The 19,683-nt window shown below is 45.8% G+C and overlaps 1 protein-coding gene and 1 long non-coding RNA gene across 5 annotated transcripts in view; one reads left to right on the forward strand and one right to left on the reverse strand.

The window, feature by feature from the left end:
- Positions 1-13,488: 13,488 nt before the first annotated feature.
- Positions 13,489-19,683, forward strand: part of BCL11B (BCL11 transcription factor B) — a 97,767-nt gene continuing 91,572 nt past the window's right edge. The window contains exon 1 of one of the 4 annotated variants that reach the window (XM_064141032.1): positions 13,489-14,566. In XM_064141032.1, the coding sequence (XP_063997102.1) occupies positions 14,509-14,566 (58 nt within the window). In that variant the 5' untranslated portion in view covers positions 13,489-14,508. The remainder of the gene's footprint in view (positions 14,567-19,683) is intronic. The other 3 variants (XM_064141081.1, XM_064141115.1, XM_064141172.1) reach the window with 3 other exon arrangements.
- Positions 16,302-16,904, reverse strand: LOC135173997 (uncharacterized). Its single transcript, XR_010301652.1, has 2 exons — positions 16,807-16,904; positions 16,302-16,417 (listed from the first exon to the last, which is right to left on the reverse strand). It is a non-coding gene; the product is annotated as an uncharacterized LOC135173997 (long non-coding RNA).

A 19,683-nucleotide genomic window follows, 5' to 3' on the forward strand; every position in this document is an offset into this window, starting at 1 on the left:
TTAATAGTGGGGAATGCTATATTTAGTAGCTTAGCCTTTTCCAACTTCTGACTTCCAAAATAGTCAAATTTACCTGTGGTATCCTTGACTCAAGTGCAATTGCAATGAGACCAACTGCCTCTTTGTTTGGCAACAGGATGCGCAAATATCACACTTCCTGTGCAGGTATCTACATATTTCAAAGTAACTGATGTGACGGGATTATCAACAAAAGATAGCTTACACAACAATCATCCCTTCCTGACAGCTGACATTTCAGAGGAATCATCTCTGCCATTCTTTTAATGAAAAGAAGTAACAAGACCTTACTTATATGAAGTTTGTCTCACTATCAAAACAACTCAGGTGATCTGTGTTAAGATCCTCTAAGAATTGTTGAGAAGTAACAGGAGAGGAATTGGCAGGGATTTTAAGATGGACATTCTTTCCAATAGATATGAGACAGCACAGATAACCCAGATTTAAAATACAGTCTTGTTGCACATCTGGGGTTTTATTCCAGTGCAGACTAGGTAAAATGTAAGCCACATATTTAAATGTGTATTCTTCTTGCAAATACAAATTTTAAAGCACAACTTGAGGCAAGACATCTGTGCAACCATAGAAAAGTTTTGCTTCACAATATTCTTCAATGCAGAACTGTGGACTTCTTGTCCTGGCAAGGTACAAATAAGACCCAAGAAGAAAATCCCTTTCAGAAAGGGATTCTTGTCCACTGAGGACAATCACTTCATTCTTGTCTGAGTAATATTTAAACTAGAATCTCAAGAGAAAAAAAGAAAATTTTGTTAAGCTGGATGCTGAGTTCCATCCTAATGCTCTAGCCAGCAGAATATTGAGAGGTACATGTGTCCCTTAATAACGTAATTAAGACTCAGTGGAGTCTTCAAAGGGCAGAAGTTCCTGGTTGACATCTGTTTCAACAGAAAAATACTGAACATCCTCTGGTCTGAAGCAAAGCGGAGATAACCAAAGTAGAGGGGGAACAGGGGAACTACCAGGATGAGGGGCAGCAGTGATAAGGATAACAGGGCTCTGCAGTGATGTGGCAATTCCCTTAGCCTGTGGCAGGACTATCTCTCACTGATCAGAGCTAATTAGGGAGGACAAGGGTTGGAGCCTTTTTATCCTCCTCAGAAAATCTGCCTTTGATGCAGGCTGGTTATAGCACAGATCTGGTTCTAAAATGGATTTTGAATGTTCCTTCTTTACCGATCCATTTAAATAAATACAACAAACTCTCTAGGTCTGTTATGCACAATAAATCTATTTTGGATCCTGATGACTGATTTCTTTGGCTCTTCAAATGAGATGAGAACACTAGCTTTGTTTCTTTTTAGCACTGTAAAGGAAATCTTGTGTAATTTTGTGAGGGCTGAAAAAAGCTTAGCAAGTAGGCAAGGAGATTTGGATTCTAGATTCTGCACCTTTTATTGAGGGACTACAACTGATTTATTGTTGAGAAAGTCCAGAAATTTTGCAAATAGAATTTGGGAATGACTGGTATTGGGAAAACGATGCCGTTTTCTGTTCTAGCACAGTCCGTGCAATCAGTTGGTTGGAAACTAAAGATGGACAAATTTAGGTTGGCAATAAGCTGCATTGGCTCTTTAAACAAGGGAAGCAAGATGTTCCTGATACAATTGATCTAGGATTGTTGTAGACTTGTCCTTAAGTCAAGACAGTGTGGATTTCTACAGTTCTAATAGGAGCTGTGCGTTTAGTTGCTTGAAAGCCTGGGTGAGATTCTGCTGCCTGCAATATTCAAGTAGCTTATAACCTTCAAAACAACTAATCCAAGTACTCAAGTGCAGTGGTCAGATCTCTGAAAGTTGAAAAATGTCAATTGCATACACCCTATAGACATGTAATTTGAATTCCAAATGTGCTAAATGAGGTTCCTTAAGGAATTAAAATATTTCACCGTATTAATCAGAAAAATTAAGACTCCAAGCATACAGAAATGTGTCTGTGGTGATGAATGGTTAAACTCAAGCAAATGTGTGCTGGGTAAGGGAGCAGCAGACACATCTGCAAAGAACTGTGCAGTGCAAGTGGCTGGAGAAACCAAAGCCAGGTCAGTATTGGGCTTTCCAGTTATATGCTTTCCTGCACTAAAGATCACCCACTGATAGAAGAATGACTGAAGTTTGACTTCTCACATGACCTGTCAGGCTTTTACTGCAGCTGTTACTGTGCTTGCAATTGTTATGCCCTCCAAAATGGTTTATGGTCAACCAGTCAACCAGTCTCCCAACTCTGCAGGTTTCTCTCTTGTTGGATACTGACCAACTGGAGAATGGTTTCAAGGTTCACACTCTCAAAAGCACATGAAGATCCAGCTCATACAGAGCAGCAAGATGGTAACCACGGACACTCAGGATCCATGGGGTAAGCCTGAGTGCTGTTCTTGTGACTGAAGAAGTATGTGCTGGTTTAGTTCCTTTTATTGTTTAGTAAAGTGTTCTTTTTTTCCCCCCTCTGGAATATTGAGCCTTTTGGTTGGCACAGTTTGAGATTTTGGCACATTTACTTTTTTTTTTTTCCTATCTCTGCAGCTAGGAAAAGGTCTTTTTTTAACTGTGAACTTTTTTCAACAAAAAGCATCCAAATCTTAATAAAATCTGAAGGTGGCAGTAATGAAACAGTAGCAAGGCTATGGCTACAGCTTCTACAGTGAGTTTCCATCATACAGTGAAGAGATCTCCAAACCACTGCAAAGCTGAGTTTGTAAGGTCTCATGACTTGACAGTTTGGGTCTGAAAAGATCTGTGGCTGAGTTGACAAGCCCTGCATTTCCAGTGGGTGTCTCTGTCCCTGTGTTGAGAAGAGCAGTTCTTGCTCTTGCTCTACAGGCAGAGGCTACCTGTGCAGAGCCCACGGTCACTCCTCAGCATGTTTGAATGCCTTTCTGCAAACATGAGGGAAGTGTGTATACAGGGATGAGAGTTTTGCAGGTTTTACCTGTGGAAAGTTGATGTACACAGAGGCTTTCAGGCACTATGTCTTTACTGTGTTCATATTTTATATCCCTCAAAACATCAGCAGAATGCATCATGCTGAAATGGTAAATTATTTGCATGGGTTGGTCATCTCAGAACAATGTCCAGCCTGAAGCAAACAGATATGCTGTACTTAGGTTCAGAGATAAGGCATCTCTTGATTTGTCAGTGGTAAAAGAGGCTCAGGGGTTACCTCATTGCTCTCTACAACTACCTGTGAAAAACATTATCATCAGCACTGCTGGCCTGTAGCTTCGGTCTGAAGTCCCTCACCACCCCTTCTGCTAGTCCCACAGCTCCTCCTCCAACTTTCCTGGATAAGGAGAAGTGTGAAGCTCAGCCAAATTCACCCAGCACCTGCCCAAGCGGTGTGACCGGATAGAAAGTGATAAAACAACAGCTGTCACCATGAATGACCGGTACAGGGTTAACCACAATGAAATCCACCCTCAGGAGTGTGCCAATGAAGTTTCATCCTCACAAATGAAACAGAACAGTTCACTACCCCACATCTGCTGCAAAGGACAGGGGATAGTAGGTCCAAATGCCTCATTGAGGCTGTTTGAGGTTCCCCTCCAGACTGCCTGGTAAATCACAGGTGCGGCAGCAACAACAGCCTTAGTGGGGTCTTTAGTAGGAGGAGAATATGCGCCAGCTGCCTAATGCTTGCAGCCTCAACCCCTGTAAGTCCAGAAGTTGCCCAAGTATCCTGGCTGCTGGCACCTGACTTCCCCCAATTAGCCATGAGGTGGTTGGTGGGACAGGAGGCTGAGGGGGTGAGCAGGTCTTCCTGGATGGCACAGTGGGGGCTGATTAGGCAAGGACTGGCAATTTGTTCCTGCTGCTGCTACTGCTACCGTACGGTGCTTCATGGAGGGGATGCAGAGGCGTAGCAGGCAAGCAGCAGGAGAGTAGGATGCCACATGGCGAGGAGGAGGAAAAGAAAGAGGTGGAGGAGTAGGCAGAAGGGAGATTCAGTTTAACATGGCATGCCAGGCCTCCACTGCTGCTTCCCTCCCTCAGGCCTGCTCATCATGAATTTAATTTGTGCATGGGGTGAGGGGGATTTTTTTGGCATTGTTTTATTCTTATTTGAAGTGCTCCTTTGCATGGCAAATGCTGGTAGTGTGCTCATTGCTGTGCATCTAGGCAAACGTGGCCTTGGGTGTACTTTAGTCTACTGCAAACACATAAATAACCTAATAAAAATGAGGACTTAGTAAAATACTTCAAATGACACTTGCTTTTGTCTTCCTCTCTCTTACCTTCCCCCTCTAAACATTCCTTTGCTTCTAGGTAGCTAATTTGAACTCAGTATCTCAATTAAAATTTGAGTGCAGAAAAGAGATGATTAAAAAAAAAAATCAATTTAGAAGCTGACCTCAAAACAAAATCTATTAATCTATTTATGCCCTGTCCTAGCCAAGATTCAATGCAAGACCCCTTCTCCAGAAGAAAAGGCTCAGGAAGGGTTGGGCTTTACATCACAAGCAACACACAAAGGCACACCATTTGGAAAGATTTGTCTGAATATGACTCAGAAGAATTTAGTTATATACTTTGTGAGATGATTGTTTTCTTTGTTTATAGGCATCAACATGCTCTTATTTTTGTTTTGGTTTGGTTTGTTTTAATTTGGGAAAGCATCTAGTGAGTTTTTTAGCAGTTTATTGGTAAGGCAGTGCACTTACCTGTAATTCCAAAGGGGGATCAGAAAATTCACAAAAGGTAAAATAAGCATTTGTGTGTGTATACATACATACATATATATAAATATGTAGATATTTTAAAAACATATTAAAAAAAAAACTTCCTCAGCCTTTGGTGAGAGACTCTGAACAGCAGTAGCAGCAGCTCAGGAGCTGCAACATCATTACAGAAAGACAGAGACACAAGAGCCACTACTCAAATGCAGCCCCTCAACTTCATGACCAGGAATGGGTTCTATTTTGGTCCTTGCTTTTGAGGCTGCTTTTGATGAAGGGATCAGAGTTTTTCAGCTCCCTGCCATTACATGTTGCTGTTGACCTCTACCTGCTTTTAGCTGTTAGAACTTTGTTTCCATTTCCATTTCTTTAGTGTGAAGGTTGGGGATTGGAATCTGTATTTTTAAAGTCGTGGTGCCAACTGCTGTGTGCTGCTGTACTGTAGCTGACTTTTACCTCTGTTACTTTTCCTCTTCTGTTTCTAGATCTGAATTGTCAGAAGTATCTGCTGGAGTATGGCTTCTGGACCCACATGTCCCAGGACATAAACTGTTGTATGGCAAACACTGACTTGGTCGAGCTGGTAACAGAGCCTCAAGAATTATTCAGGCAGCTAATGACAGTAGCAGGTAAGCCCCAATTTGAGGACCTATGCATTATTTTTCTCTGTGGCTTGATGTGTCCCCTTCAAAATCAAAGTCTGCTTTTTTTTTTAATTTCCTCTCCTCTAAGCAGACAACGATTTCAGTTATCCCTGTGCATGATCTCTGGACAACACTTCTAGTGGGCTGTCAAAAATCTTCAGTCCTCTTGCATTTCATGTCATCTTCAGGCAGGCTAGGTTACAACAGGGGCCATAGGGAAGCCAGCAAGGGAGCGAGACCCTGCAATCACTGGGCATCTGCAAATTCAAGGGTGTTCTGGGACAGGCACAAGTCTTGAGTACCATCCATATATGACACTGGGGGAGCTTACTCAAACTGACCCTTTTCTTGTACCGCTTCAGCAGTCTAATGCTAACATCTGTAATGACATTTTAGTTCTGCTGCTGTTGAAGAAGAGAGGTAGAGATCTTTTGGGAAGATGATCTTTCAGCAGTTATGAGAACTAGCTTTTGGCTTTGCAATTTTGCATTTTTGCTTCTGTTCTATGGCTTGATTGGGTAACTCATCAAGGTTATAGGAATACCTTTACACCTCCTTTTGCTCATTACCAGGAGAAGTATCTTAACTGTTACCCACTTTTATGAATCACCTGAAGATGCAAGTGAGACATAAATGCAAAAGTAGTATTACTGGTATAGTGTTATTATTTTTCCTAAGGAAATCATTGTTTTCCACAAAGCAGAGCACATGATTTCTTGTTTATTGTGTAGTAATAGCCTTGTGTTGTGATGATAAGTAGGACACGTACAGCTTTTCAGTGATGTACAGTACTCTTTCTTATCTTTAATTAAATACTATTCCCTTGTATAGGAACCTGTTCTGTGATTACACATGTTTACAGTCTCCAAGTAACTTACCATCAAATACACTAAGGAAAATCAATGCCCCAGAGCCACTTGTGCCTTTTGTCCTGCACTATCCCATACCCTTCTCATTTTTATTTATTTATTTTTTTATTATTACTTCCAGTTTCCATTTTAAAAATTAAAGGGTTGCATTAAACACTTTTGAGTGAATTTCCTCCAACCACCTCTGCTTTTGATCTAGAGACATGTACCTATCTAGCTCTCTGCCCTTTCCCAGAACAGTAACCCCTGGGGATACCATAGAGCATAGAGATTATACAATTTAATAAAGTCACAATAAAAGATCCAAGGCCTTTCATACTTTTTCACTTTCTTTAACTCAATTTATTTTTCATTTCATGGACAGAGATTTAGTCTTGGTATTAGTTTATGATTTTGCTGAAAGAATTACTGAACACATACAAAAAGGAAATATTATTTTTATTATTTATTTTGTGCCATGTATACCATAGGAAAAAAAAAAAAAGAGTTGAAATCACTTCAGTACTGCTGTGTTTTTCATTACAAAGTTATTACATATAGAAATTACTCCAAATTATCTGAAATGAATGGAAATTATGAGGTTTAAATTCCCCAGGTTACTGCAAGCACAGCACTGGAAATTTATTTTGTCATCTTGCTGAACATAATTGCTACAACAAAATTTCTTCCATTTTACAACCACAGCATAACTTATTTATACCAATGTTGTTGTAATTTTACATCAATAAGTTGCATGGGAAGGAGTACACAGGTGGTAATTGAAAACAATAATTTGTAGTGGGGTCCAGGTGGAACAGTTGGCTCAGAAAAGACTTCATTTGCTGCTCTGTAAATGCTTTGCATCTCTGTGGCCTTCAACTAGGGTGCTAACAAACCCCTGGTCCACCCAGTACCAGCGTAGCCTGATCATCCTGAATAACACTTCAAAGTTGCAGCAAAGGTGAGAGGAACAACCGATCCATCACTGTGACACTGACCTGCAGCTCGTGCCCAGAAACAAAAGAGAGGTGCCCAGAGAGAAGATGAAAACAGGGAAAGTGGAAGTGGAGACAGGAGCAGCAGGAGATGGAAAGGAACACAGTCCAGGTCCAGGGCATGTGTATTTGTGCACGCACACATTGTTCTGAGTGTGTTACGGCCAAACCCAGCTGTTGCCCCTGTTTTTCAGCTCAGCCTTCTTCACTGAGTGTGGTGATACACTGTCATTTGTTTGTTGGAGGGAATGCTGTTACTTGATAATTTTCAATTAAGATGTGAGTAGTTGCCTGAGACACGAGCAATGATGTTCACATTCATACTTTGCTCCACTCTTTACGAACGGGAATGTGTATTTTGGGTGCAATACACAAGCATTCCCAGGCCAGGCATCCACACTTCTGCAATCCGTAATTGTCATCAGGAATAATGAAACTGCAGAGGCTGGTTCTCAACCTAGAAACCGATGAATTTCCCTGTTTGAGTTCTGTTGCCCAAGTTAAAAAAATTAAAATAATAATTATGCTAATATGTTACTATGGATATATGCTATTTAAATAAGATAAGATAGGAACAGAGAGGGATAAAGAGCAAGAATGGATGCTGTTCTCTTCTGATGCTAAGATTAAGATTTCCATGATTCACGTGAGACAGGATGGCACGTTTATGTCATGAGTTCAAGATGGAGATTTCGTTGTCACACTTAGAACATAGAAGCCTTTGCTATGTTAAACAAAAAAGATTTTAAGCAAATCTTTGGATTTAAAATCCTCTTAAAATCATCTGAGAAGACAGAGAGGATAGATTTGTTAAGACTTGCATTTGAAAGCAGAGGAGAGTGTATGGATTCAAAATGTTAGCTATGATGGGAGGAGAGGTTCTTTGTCCCCTCCACATGCAAACCAAGTTGTGCATCAATATCTTTTTCTCACCTATATTATGCCAATTTTAAAACTACCTCTTCAGACAAAAATATGCTTCAATTTCTTGTTTTTCAGGGATCTTGTGGTTTGTTTTTGTAACAGCAAAACTGGCCCTTGGTCACAAACTGAGTTTACCGCACCAAGCCATGATGGAACCTATTTTCCAAAGACACAGTTGGATTGAAGTTGTGAGGGAAGATGTGCCAGTATTTTTCAAAAATGCCAGCAAGAGTGGACTCAGCCTATTTTCCTTCCTTCCTCTTTTTTTTTTTGGTAAGTAACGGTCCTAACCTGGGTGTTCTGTGGCTGCTCAAACAGCATTCATAACAAGATGGACTATTTACTTTGCGTGTAAAGCACCTTCCCATCTACCTTTGCCTGTCAGCGTGTGCATGTGGATGCAGGTAATCTGGATACAGGTAATCCTTTGCAGGATGAATGAAGCTGCTGGAGAGAACTGTTATCTGACTTTTAGAGAGACTCCAAGTTACAAATGTAGGGGCAGGTCTTGCAAGTGATTTAAGTAGGGACACAACTGAATCTCTACTGTTGGAAAGTCTGAAGCTTAAACAGACCAATTTCTGCCTTTAGGAATGCATCTTTTAAGCTGAAGAAGGGCCCAAATCTGCATTTGATATGAATTAGAAAAGAAAAAAAAAATCAGTGTCTTTCTTCTATTCTGCCCTGCTAGACACCTAGTTATTTTATTTGGAAGGGGGGAGAGAGATTGTTTTGATTTTGTCAATTTTAATTTAAAATACATGCAGAAGAAAACTAGTCCTCAGCATTTGGATTGTTATTTAGTATGTTTAACAATTTGGATGAGTTGGAAAAATGAGGGACTTTGCAGAAAAACAAACAAACAAAGGTAAAAATCCCATGAAACCCAAACCCAAATTCAAACAAACAAAACATCCAACATACCAAAACCCCAAACAACAAAACCCAAACCCATCTAATCAACCCACAAAAAACAAAACAAAACAAAAAAAAAACCCCACCACCCCCAAACCAAAACAACAGCAAAAACAAACAAACAAACAAAAACCACCCAAACAAAACAAACAGCCAAACCCCACAACCCTTACCCCCACCCAGACTAAACCAAAACAAAGCCACAGTCAATTGACTGAGCAGAGAACTCCCAGGAAAGTTTAGAATATAAATGTTGAGAAAAGCTTGTTGTCTGAGTTCACTCCTGGAAACACAAGCAAGTGACAATCACCAAAAATAAGGGGAGATCAAAAGTCTTGAAAGTACAGCAAAATCTGCATTACTTTTGCCTCTCTCCAAAAAAGTCTTGGGAATGGGGCAGGGAATAATATATTATCCTCTTATGCCTTCATTTCACTGCAACCTCAAATATACCAGTGCCATGGAAAAGAAAATCAAGTGAAGAAATGTTACAATTTTTATATATTTGAATAGATAACAAGAACAATTTTACTGTTTGCCATAAATGAAAAACCTCACCAAATCATTCCTCTGATTGAGGTTCTGAAGCTCTGTTTATGGCTGCAAAGTGATTTGATTTAAAAAAAATACACATTTTGAGTTATTATATCACCCAGAAATTTGATGCCACTTAACTATGTAATTTTCAGAGATGACATAAAACCACTGCAGAAAAATATTCAAGGAAGCCCCAAAGACCTCTTTTTATCTTTTTTTATAGGGCCAAAATGAGAACTTGCAGAGATCTTCACACTGTATGTGAAGGCTGAACGGCCACCTCGGGAGCTTTATTAATATGTATGTAAATATGATCTGGTTAGATCCTGTGCTTCTGTGTCTTTTCACAAGGTGGAGTGGCTAAGCCGATCGGATCAACGCCCTGCGTTTACTTATTTATTTATTTATGTTCTTCCTAAGCAGCAGCAACATTTAAAAATTCAAAGGGAATCAGGACAGCAGCCTCATTTATGTCAAGATTGTCTCAAACCTCCTTCCTTCCCTCTCTTCTGTTGTGTACCCCCCAACTCCCAGACCTGTATCAAAACCAATTTATTTCTAACTTAGCATAAGCTTTCTCAGTAAAGACTGGAAAGGAGCTAAAATCACATCATGCAGAATCTGCAGCTCCAATTTTTCTTCCACTGAAAAGTTATTTGAACAAATGGAGAGAAAGTGGAAATGTATTCAAAATGTGTTCAAGTGACACATCAAGTTTATCCTCTGTGAGGATACTGGGACTTCCTCTTTACACTGAAGCCACTGTTATTTATGTATCTACATCTGTGCCAAATTTTAGATAAAGACATTGCACAATTGAAAAGAAGAAGGAAAAAAAAAGAAAGAAAGAAAAGAAACCCAGAAACTGAACATGTGTGTACAGAGAGTTCTTGACTCAGCATGCCTTGTTGTATATGGGATAAAATGTAATATTTGCCATCATATTAGGTTGTTTTCCCCTATGATAAACACGATGTTTCTAGATGAGAAGTCCTCAGATCCCTGATATATTATGAAGACAGAAAAGATGATTACCTTAATACAAGTTATTTTGTGCAAGAGAGTGTTTTCCTCCCCCTAATTTAAAACAAGGGACTAGAGCACCTTTAAAGCTAGCAGAAAGCTTGTTGTCTTCGTGAGGGTTGCGCTCCTGTTTTGCCTGATTGTTTCCTTTTTCCTTCTGGGGTTTTCCTGATGATTTTTTTCCCCTGGTTGCTTTTTGTTGTTATTGTTGTTAAGAGGTGCAGCAACCCCAGGTTCGCAGGCCGGAGGCGAGAGGCCGCTGCCCCCGGGACGGCGGAGGTGGGGCCGGGGGAGGGAGGCACTGGCGGCCTTTCCCGGCTGCTGACGCTCAGTACGGCCGCGAAACCGGGACAAAGGGGGGCGATGTCGAAGGCCGCCGCCCAGGCAGCCCCTGGGGACCCTGGCCCCTCCCGCGGGGCTGCTGCCACCGGCTGTGGCGAAGGGGGGTGGTGAGACAAGAGCGGGGCCAGCTGCAGATGGAGGCGGGTCGAGGGATAGGTCAAGGTTAGAAAGAGCCTTCTATTGATCTGGCTTTGAACGCGAGACAGGGAGAGCACAGAGACTAAAGGGGGAGCTGTGAGACAAGACATTAACAGCTTTCAGTGCTAATGATCACAAGTGCCAGACAGGGGAGGAAAGAGGAGACTGAGAAATCACTTCGGAATTTTTTTTCCCCCTATTGGGATGTATTTTCGGAGGAGGAGATGAAGGCAGGCTGGGGGCTCACCCGCCGCAGCCGGCGAGGCGGGGCGGACAGGAGGGGGCTCTGGCTGCCCCGCCGCTCCAGGCAGCCAGGGCGGCCGCCTGGTCAATCATTGCCGGCCCTTATCTCCAGCATTCAGTGCCCACTGGAAGACACTGGTTAATCAACAGATGATGCCCAGTAACTTCCCGATAAACTGCACTCCCAAGAGGTGCAGCTTCCTGCAGCGTGCGGAGAAACGGCCGCAGCAGCTATGAGCCGGACTTTGCTCCCCCGAGGGTGGAAAGCGACTCCCCCACACATACCCCGGTGACCGCCGCCGCAGCCCCTCGGAGCGGCCCCGGGGCCGGGCTATGCTTTGTGCGGCAGATAGAGCCACACAAAGCCCCGCGGCCTCGCCAGCCGGGAGGAGAGGAAGGATCAAAGCGGAAAAAGGAGTGAACACAACTCCTATCCCCGCTGACCTGCCCGGGACCCCTTCACCGCGGGCGCAGAGGCCAATGTTGGGAAATCCCTTTCCTCTGCCCCGCTGCGACCCCCGCTTCGTGCCGGCACGGACAAGGCTGCCCCGCGGGGCCAATCCGGGGGCACCCCCGAGGGCCGCCTTCTCCCGTCCTTCCCCTGCCTGGCGGTGCAGAGCCCCTGCCATCACCACGCTCATTTTTCTTTGCAGGATCCTGCAAACCAAATCAAAACACACGGCTAAGAATCTAAAGAGCTTCAGCGCCGTTAAATGTATTTTACACGTTCGCCGTCCGTTAATAGAGGCAAAGGGCTGAATGGGGCAGAGAAGAGTACTATAAGGCTGGCCCAGTGCCCACCTCATGGCCTGGGAGTCTGAGGGGGGTGGGGGTGGGGGTGAGGTGTGTGGGAGAGGGCCGGCTGCCCTCTCGACATACCGTCGGGCCGAGGGCTAGCTGCGCCGTAACGTGAGCTGTGAGCGGGCGGGCGGGTGTTGGAAGAAATAAGGCAGATTTGCTGGTGACGGCGAGAACGATGCTATTTAGCCAAATTCTACTTGAAGCCCATTAAGGGCACAGAGATGATTTCTGGTATCCCTCAAGGTTTTAATGCTATTTAATAATAATAATAATTTAAAAAAATCATTTAACGTGGAAAATAAATGACCCGAGTGCAAACCGGCTCTCCGACCGTGATCCGGATAGAGGCTGGGTTTCTTGGGTTTCAGTTCCATCTGCCTTCAAGCCCTTAGCCCTCCCCCTATTCCCATTCCTTTCGCCCTGTCCAGACCTGGTGCTGAAAAGCAGTTTGCTTTCCTTGTCGGGGGGAAGGGTTGGAGAGAAAAATAAACGCAGGAGATGGGCTCGCTGAGGGGAGGTAGAAGGAAAAAAGTTCCTTTCTAAGAATCTCACAAGTTCGAAGCGCACGCAGTTGTGGGCATTTACCTGCGTGTGAATTAGGACAAGTGGACTGAGATGCGGTCCCTAGAAACTCGGAGTTCCTCAATTCGTGCCTGAGACTTAATTCCTCCCAGGAAAAATCCTCTGCCAGGATTTTAAGGGAAGGGAGGATAGGGGGAGTGGGAGAAGACGGTCGGAGCGTGTGTGCGTGTGCGGATCGAGTGTGCGCGCGTGTCCCGCTACCATCACACTTCGGGTACGGAGAGAGGAGGGAAAAAATCCTCTTCCAACCCACGGATATTTGTGTTGTTGTAAAAGTATTCGAAAGAGATGCAGGGGGAACGCACTGGCCGCTGACGCGCGACGCTCGGAGGGAAGAGCAACCCCCAGACCCCTCGGAAGCTGCCGCTCGTGGGCACGGACCAAAGGGAGCATGACCCAGCGCCGAGCCCGGACAGTAGAGACCGAAATGACTAAAGGCGAGGCGGCGGCGGCATCGGTGGGCAGCGCGCCGCAACCTCGCGCCCGCGCCCGCCTCGGCCGCGGAGCCTGGCGCGGGCCCCGGCAGCCGCCTCCGCCCCGAGTGCGGCCGGGCCGCTCCACCGCCTCCGCCACAGCCCCACGCCGCCCCCGCTGCGGCCGGCGCCGGGTTCGGGGAAGTTTGGCCGTGCGCGAGGATGTGGATTTACTCCTTCCTCCTGGCTTTCCGTGGCTGCCGGCGCTCCGCGCAGTCGGGAAGACAGCACTGCACAAAGCCCGGAGCAGCTCCCGAGCCCGGCATGTGCTGTAGTTTGTGTGTGTGCGAGTGTCAGCGTGTGTGTGTGTGTGTGTGTGCGAGTGGCGTTTCTTGTTCTCTTGCAGGGTACAATGTTAAAAAGCCACCGCTAGTCGCCCCCAGTGCTCCTACTCTCTGGGTCTTTTTGTCTCTAGTGCAGATTAAACGTCACGTCCGCACTTGAACTTGAATTTTATCCCATTGTACAGAGGCAGCCCCAGCCATAGAGAGACAGAGCGCTCCCAGAGAACCAGGACTCCGCCATCTTCACATTGCAATATATAATAGTAATAGCCAGCACCAGCCCAGCTGCACTGGGGGCTTCCTTCCTTCCAGTCCCAGTGCCAGGCGAGGGGGGAAGAGTGCAAAGTGGTGCAGGAGCACTGGCAATCCAAAAGCACCAGGGCAAAGCAGTGCCACTTGAACTGGGAAAGAGGAGACACAATTTTGGCTACCCCTTTTTAAAAAATTCTCTCTATATATCTACCCAGCAAGGGTCAATCTCTGAAAAACATTTTTGTTTTTGGCTTTTTTTTTTTTTTTTTTTTCGTGTGTGTGTTTGGGCAATCCCAATTCTAGTACTTTTTAAAAATCTATATCTCGCCTTTTTTTTTTTTTCCCCTTTTTTTTTTTTTTTTTTTTTTTTTTTTTTATTTTTATCCTCCTGGTGGAAAAGCTCACTTGCCAATTTGCCAACCACTCTGGAAAGAGGGAAAGAGAAAAGTATCACTGGCGGTGCACATCCTCCTAAGTTCAAGAAGAGACCTGGAAGTCCAAGTGGCAGAAGCAGTGGAGAAAAGACAGAGTGTGTGAAAGAAAAAAAAAAAAAGACCGAAAAAGAGCTTTTCCTGATGATGATTTTTAATTGAGAGAGGATTCCATCCAGTGCACCACAGCAGCAACAAAAAAAGGAGGCGCTTTTTTATTAAAAAAAAAATCTTTTTCTGAAAGAAGAACTCGATAAAGAAGAAAGAGGGAAAAAGAAAAAAAAAAAAGAGGAAGAGGATCGCGCCCCCACGACATCCCCCCAAACCAGTGCAGCTCTCCAGGCGATGCCAGTGTAAATGCCAGGGCAATGTCCCGTCGCAAGCAGGGAAACCCGCAGCACTTGTCACAAAGAGAGATTATCACACGTAAGTTTGAACTTGGAACCATATCGAGCCGAAATCGAGGAGCAAAATTAGGGAAGGGGAGGAAGCGGTTGGGGGGGGGGGGGGTGTGGGGGGGTGGGACGGGGACTAGACGAGACGAGACTCCAAGAGCAACCAAAGCTGGTAAATGACTTCAGAGAGAGAGAGAGGAGAAGGGAATTAAAGAGGGGAGGGGGGTGTGTGTGGCTAGGGGGGATGGGCTGGGGGTGGAGGGGGGGAGAAGCCCGAAGTTTGCCGTGTGTTTTTGCAGCGGTGCGGAGGTGAGGCGGGCAGGCAGGCGACGTGGAGCGGGAAAGGCGCTGCCGGCAGGGAGAGCGTGGCGCGGGGTTCCCCCCCGGGAACCGGGTGCGTTTGCGGAGGTGGGGGGGGCGCACACAGCGGCGGAGAGGGGCTCGTCGGGCCGTGCCGCTACATGACGGGCCGGGCCACCCTGCCAGGGCTCCGCCGTTCGCCCCGGGCCCCGCTCGTGGTTCTCTGCTCCGGGGGCAGTGCGGAGAGGTGGAAAAAGTTGGCCAAGCGCCTTGCCTCGGCGTGACAGCCGGGCCGGGACGCGGGCTGTACGTGTCGGGGGCGGATCAAGGTGGGCAGCGAAGGGGGGAGAAACGAAGCGGCCAGGAGGAACTTAACGGGAAGCACATGGAAGCGGTGGGCCGGCCGAGGCGGCGCGGGCCGACAGCGACGGGCGCTGAGCCCCCAGGGCAGGTAGATGCAGGCGGCACCGAGCCTGCCCCAGGTGCATCGCCAGCGGGGGTAGAGAACTCTCCTCCGAAGCAGGGGTGGGAAGAGAAAGAAGGATCGGCTTGGCTAGGCTAAAGGGAAGGCAGGGGCTCTAAAGGGTCCGGGGGCGGGCGGGGCTGTCTGTCAGTGGCGGGGAGAGCCGTGGCGGCGGACGGGGCTGGAAAGCACTAAAGGCGAGCAGGGCAGCGGTACTGGCACAGGAACGGAGGCTGCACTTTGCCGAAGCTCCCGTTGTTAAATGAAACCACACACGTACCCCACGTACCCCCTCTCCTTCCCCAACCCCCCTCTCCCCAAGAAAGAAAAAAAAAGGAAGGATAAAGTGGGGGGAAGGAGGGATCCCCCTCCAGCATTCCCCCTCCTCCCCATTCCCACCCCTAAAGCCCTCGGAGAGGAGTGAGCGCCTGCAGGCAGAGTGGGGGCAAGTCTCTGCGCCGGGCGCCCCACTCCGCTGCTCCCGTCCCCGCCGGGCTTCTGCCTCAGTGGGAGTGTGAGGGGTACGCCTAGCAGGGCGCGGGGCCCCCAACACTCCCCGCTGCTCTGCCGCGATCGGGGCACTGATTGTGGGGGGAAGGGAGGTGATGTCAGGAGGTCCTCAATTCCCTGCTATAGCATCGGAGGGGTGCCGTAGAGAAGTTCAGGGGTGCGGAGGCTGGGATGAGGCTCCGCACCCCTCTAAGAAGGCCGACCCGAACGCCGCCCCCGCCTCCCCGGGACGGGTCCGCAAGTTGCTGTGCCGTGGGGGGCGGCGACGCGCGTGGAGCCAAGCCCGGGGTTGAGCCTGAGCCGCGGCGGATCCGAATATTTATGTTGAGATTTTAAAGAATTTAAATAAATAAATAAAATATTCCCCCGGCTTCTCTCCCCTCCCATGAAAGCCAAGAATAGGAGCCATCTGCCAAGAGCATTTGGTGCTTGCGAGCTCCTCTCTTTCTTTGTTACCGGTGATAAATTTCTGTTTGTAAGATTTCCTTGGGAATCGAGATATAGATGTGTATATATTTTTTCCACCTCCGGTGATATTTTTTTTCTTTTCCTACCGGAGGGTCTTGGGGGACGCTTTGAGTCTTGAAAATCCAATTTCTTCCGCTTTTTCTGTAATTTAAAAAAAAAAAAAAAATTGCATTAGTGCGTGCCTTTATTTTTTTAACTCGTTCCTCCTCTACCTCCCCCCCCCCCCCCCCCTCCAACCCATCAGCTGGTGAAACACAAATGAAGATGCATCTGGTATTCAGGTCTTTCTTGGGGGGTTGTTTTTAATTCATTGTTATTTTGGAGCCAGATTTGCATCACCATAAAAGGTGGATTCCCCCGTTTCAACTCCCTCCTCTTCGTTAATTGCATTTTTGTTTTTAACCATCCGGTGTGGAAAATGAGTTTCCGTTTTTGTTGGTTCCTCAGAGTCCCCCCGCGCCCCCTCCCCGCCCCCCCCCCTTTTTTTTTAAATTTAATTTTATCTTAAAGAAAATCCATCAATATCCTACTAAATCGCCTTGTGCAATTTGTCCCACTTCTTTTCTGTCTCACTTGCGAGAAGATGTGTGGTGTTGAAAGGGGATGGTGCAGAAAATCTGTCTTGTTGCGCACGTCTAAATTTGTTTAAAAGGGGTGAAACATTTCTTAACTCGTTACTGTTACTGCTGAGGGGGGGGGGAGGGTGTGTGTGTGGGGGGGTGGGTTGGAGGGGTGGGCTGGAGAAAAGAGCCCGGTAGATTTGTTCTTCCAATTTGATCGCCTTTTCTGATCGCTTTATTTGAAAGTAAATAATGAGGCAGAGGAGCATTAAAAGGTGCCGAGGAGCTGCGTTTACAATGGGTTTAGAGGGAAGAAATGGGGAGCAAAGCGATACGCAGCTTTCCCCTCTTCCCTCTTGTATCTGTCTCTCCATCCTGAGGAAGCTGCCGGAGAAATCAGGCTGCATACTGAACTGTGGCAGGAAAAAAATGAAGGTATCGAGGGGAGGAGGCGGTGGGAGCCGGGCCGGGAGGGAGGCTGGGGTTGGGGCTGGGGCCGAGGGAGCAGGAAGCGCAGGCATTTGAGCGCACAGGCGCTGAGCCTCAGCTGCAGACTTGTAAGAGGGGGTTTCGAAATCCCCACACTCTTCGTGAAGGTGTCACTCGTGGGGAAAAAAACAGTCAGGGATACTGGCCTCTGTAAGGGAGAGTTTGGAAAGTAGCGGGCAACAGAATGGGAAACCAAAACACTTAGTACCGGATAAAGCCAACTCGAAGCCAAGCCCCCAGATGCAGGATGAATTGATACTGTTTTCAGAAATGTTGCATTTATGTCATGTTTAGCTTGGTTAGCCCCCTCCCCCCCCCCCCCCCCCCCCCCCCCCCCCTTTTTGGCATCTGTCAGAAGAGTTGCATTTGACGATGAGCTGGAGGTCTGTGCCAGGCAAGGAAGGAGACTAGGGGAGATGGGAAGAGAGAGAGGTTTTTATGACACTGCTCAGCTGGAGTTTATTTGATTTCATTCTCTTGGTGTTCAGAAAAAGGTTTAGATCTTGAGCATAAGGCAAACAAACAGAAAAAGCAGAGAGGTTGTGGTGTAGTTGTGCTCCAGAGTTGCAATGTCTCATTAGCACAGCAGTCTTAGCACTGCAAAATGCAGTGGCCTGTTTGTCCTTGCCAGGCTCACCCAGGCAGCCTTGTAATGGATGCATGTGCAAGACAAAAAGAGGGGAAACACTTGGAGAGAAAAGAGCAGCTCTGGACCTTTCTTCAGTGGTGGTGTATAGCACAAACTTGGTAGCTGAACTCGCTTTAAATGGATGAACAAAGCAGGAGAGGTGATTAGAAGGGGCTGAGCTTTTTGAGCTGCTCACTGCAAAGACATGTTATTTTGGTTTGATTCAAACTGCTGATTTCCCACCTTAAGATTATTTTTTTTTTAACTTGAGAAATCTGTTTTCAAACTATCTCTGCATTTTACATTAGAAGGAAATGTGAAAGGCATGTGGAAGGCTCGCTGGTAGCAGTTTTGCAGAAGGTGACAAACCAAGAACATTTCTATAGACCAGTAGAGAAGATTGGGAGGGAAAAGCACAGTAAAATCATACAATTTCAGGTAGAGAACCAGGTTTCCCAAGGAGACTCTTCAGTACCTGGTCAACAGGTTCCCTAGGAAGAGTAATAATTTCCTTTATCATTTTGTATTTGTATGTAGTCATTAAAAATAACGATTAAAAAGCCCTATGATTTTTTTGCATGTCAAATTTTTGTGAATTGCTTCAGGGATCTTCTCTTAAAATGCATTTAGATTTAGTGCAATTAATGTACTTTTCCTACAGAACACCCCCTCTTCCCCCTCCCCCATTGCAATAAACTCTAACATAAAGAGGATATAAGCTGTGACTGAAAAACTAGAGAGGAACTTATTATTATTTTGGAGAGGACTGATTTTTTTTTTCACAATACCTGCATAGTTGGGTACAGAAAAGCCTAACATGCTTTTAAAAGACATTACATGTGCTGGCTTTAAATAGGACAGGGGAAAAAACAAAAGGTTGTGTGCTGTCGACTTCCAGGTTGCATTTCATCTGAATATATTTGTATTGGACTTGCAAAATAAGGGAGAAAAAAAACTGGTACGTTTTTATAGTTTCTGGTGTAAAGTATTTTAAAAAAGCTGATGCAGAACAACTTGATTGCAGATCTGTGTTGTTCTGTCCTTTTTGGCTGATGTGCTCAGTGGCTTAAATAGATGCCCAATGGATGAGAAATAATTTTGCATGTTTTTTCTGGTCGGCAGATTTTTTTTTTTTGCATATTTTGTCAGACTTGTTTAAATATTGAGAAATAGAAATCTTCGAGATTTTATAACCTGGCTGCTTTTAATGGGAATGGTTGGAGCCCTTGCTTTGTGTACAGTGCATGTTTCTCAGCAGAACAAAGGGTTATCTTGTGGCATATTTGACAATAATTATGATTTAGAGGAGTGTGCGCTTGCAGGAGTAGTACATATTATTGATAACAGTTACTGACTTCAGTTGCCACCTCTTCATCGGCTCCCTCCGTTGCTGAGCTTGCTGTTAGCAAATTTCTTCCATTAAAAGATGCCTTTCAGGAGCTGTTTGCTTCTCTTCCGTGTTACCTACCTGGACTGCTTCGTGCTCTGTGTTACATGTTGACAGAGAGGACTTTCCCAAATAAACTTTACTGGCTTTTCGGATTGCCTTGCGTTCGGGCTGCCAGTGGCGGGCGCTGGCGACTAGGGGGAGCTCATCGCCCGTCTGATGGCCCGGCTGGCCCCGGGATGCGCTGCCCTCGGAAGCAGCCGCCGCCGCCGCTCAGTTCACGTTGCTGCAAAATGTTTTCCCTGTAAAGTTGTAGTATTGATTTTCATGCGAAGATCTATAT

This window comes from Pogoniulus pusillus, chromosome 1 (assembly GCF_015220805.1).
Source record: "Pogoniulus pusillus isolate bPogPus1 chromosome 1, bPogPus1.pri, whole genome shotgun sequence".
NCBI classification, from domain to species: domain Eukaryota; kingdom Metazoa; phylum Chordata; class Aves; order Piciformes; family Lybiidae; genus Pogoniulus; species Pogoniulus pusillus.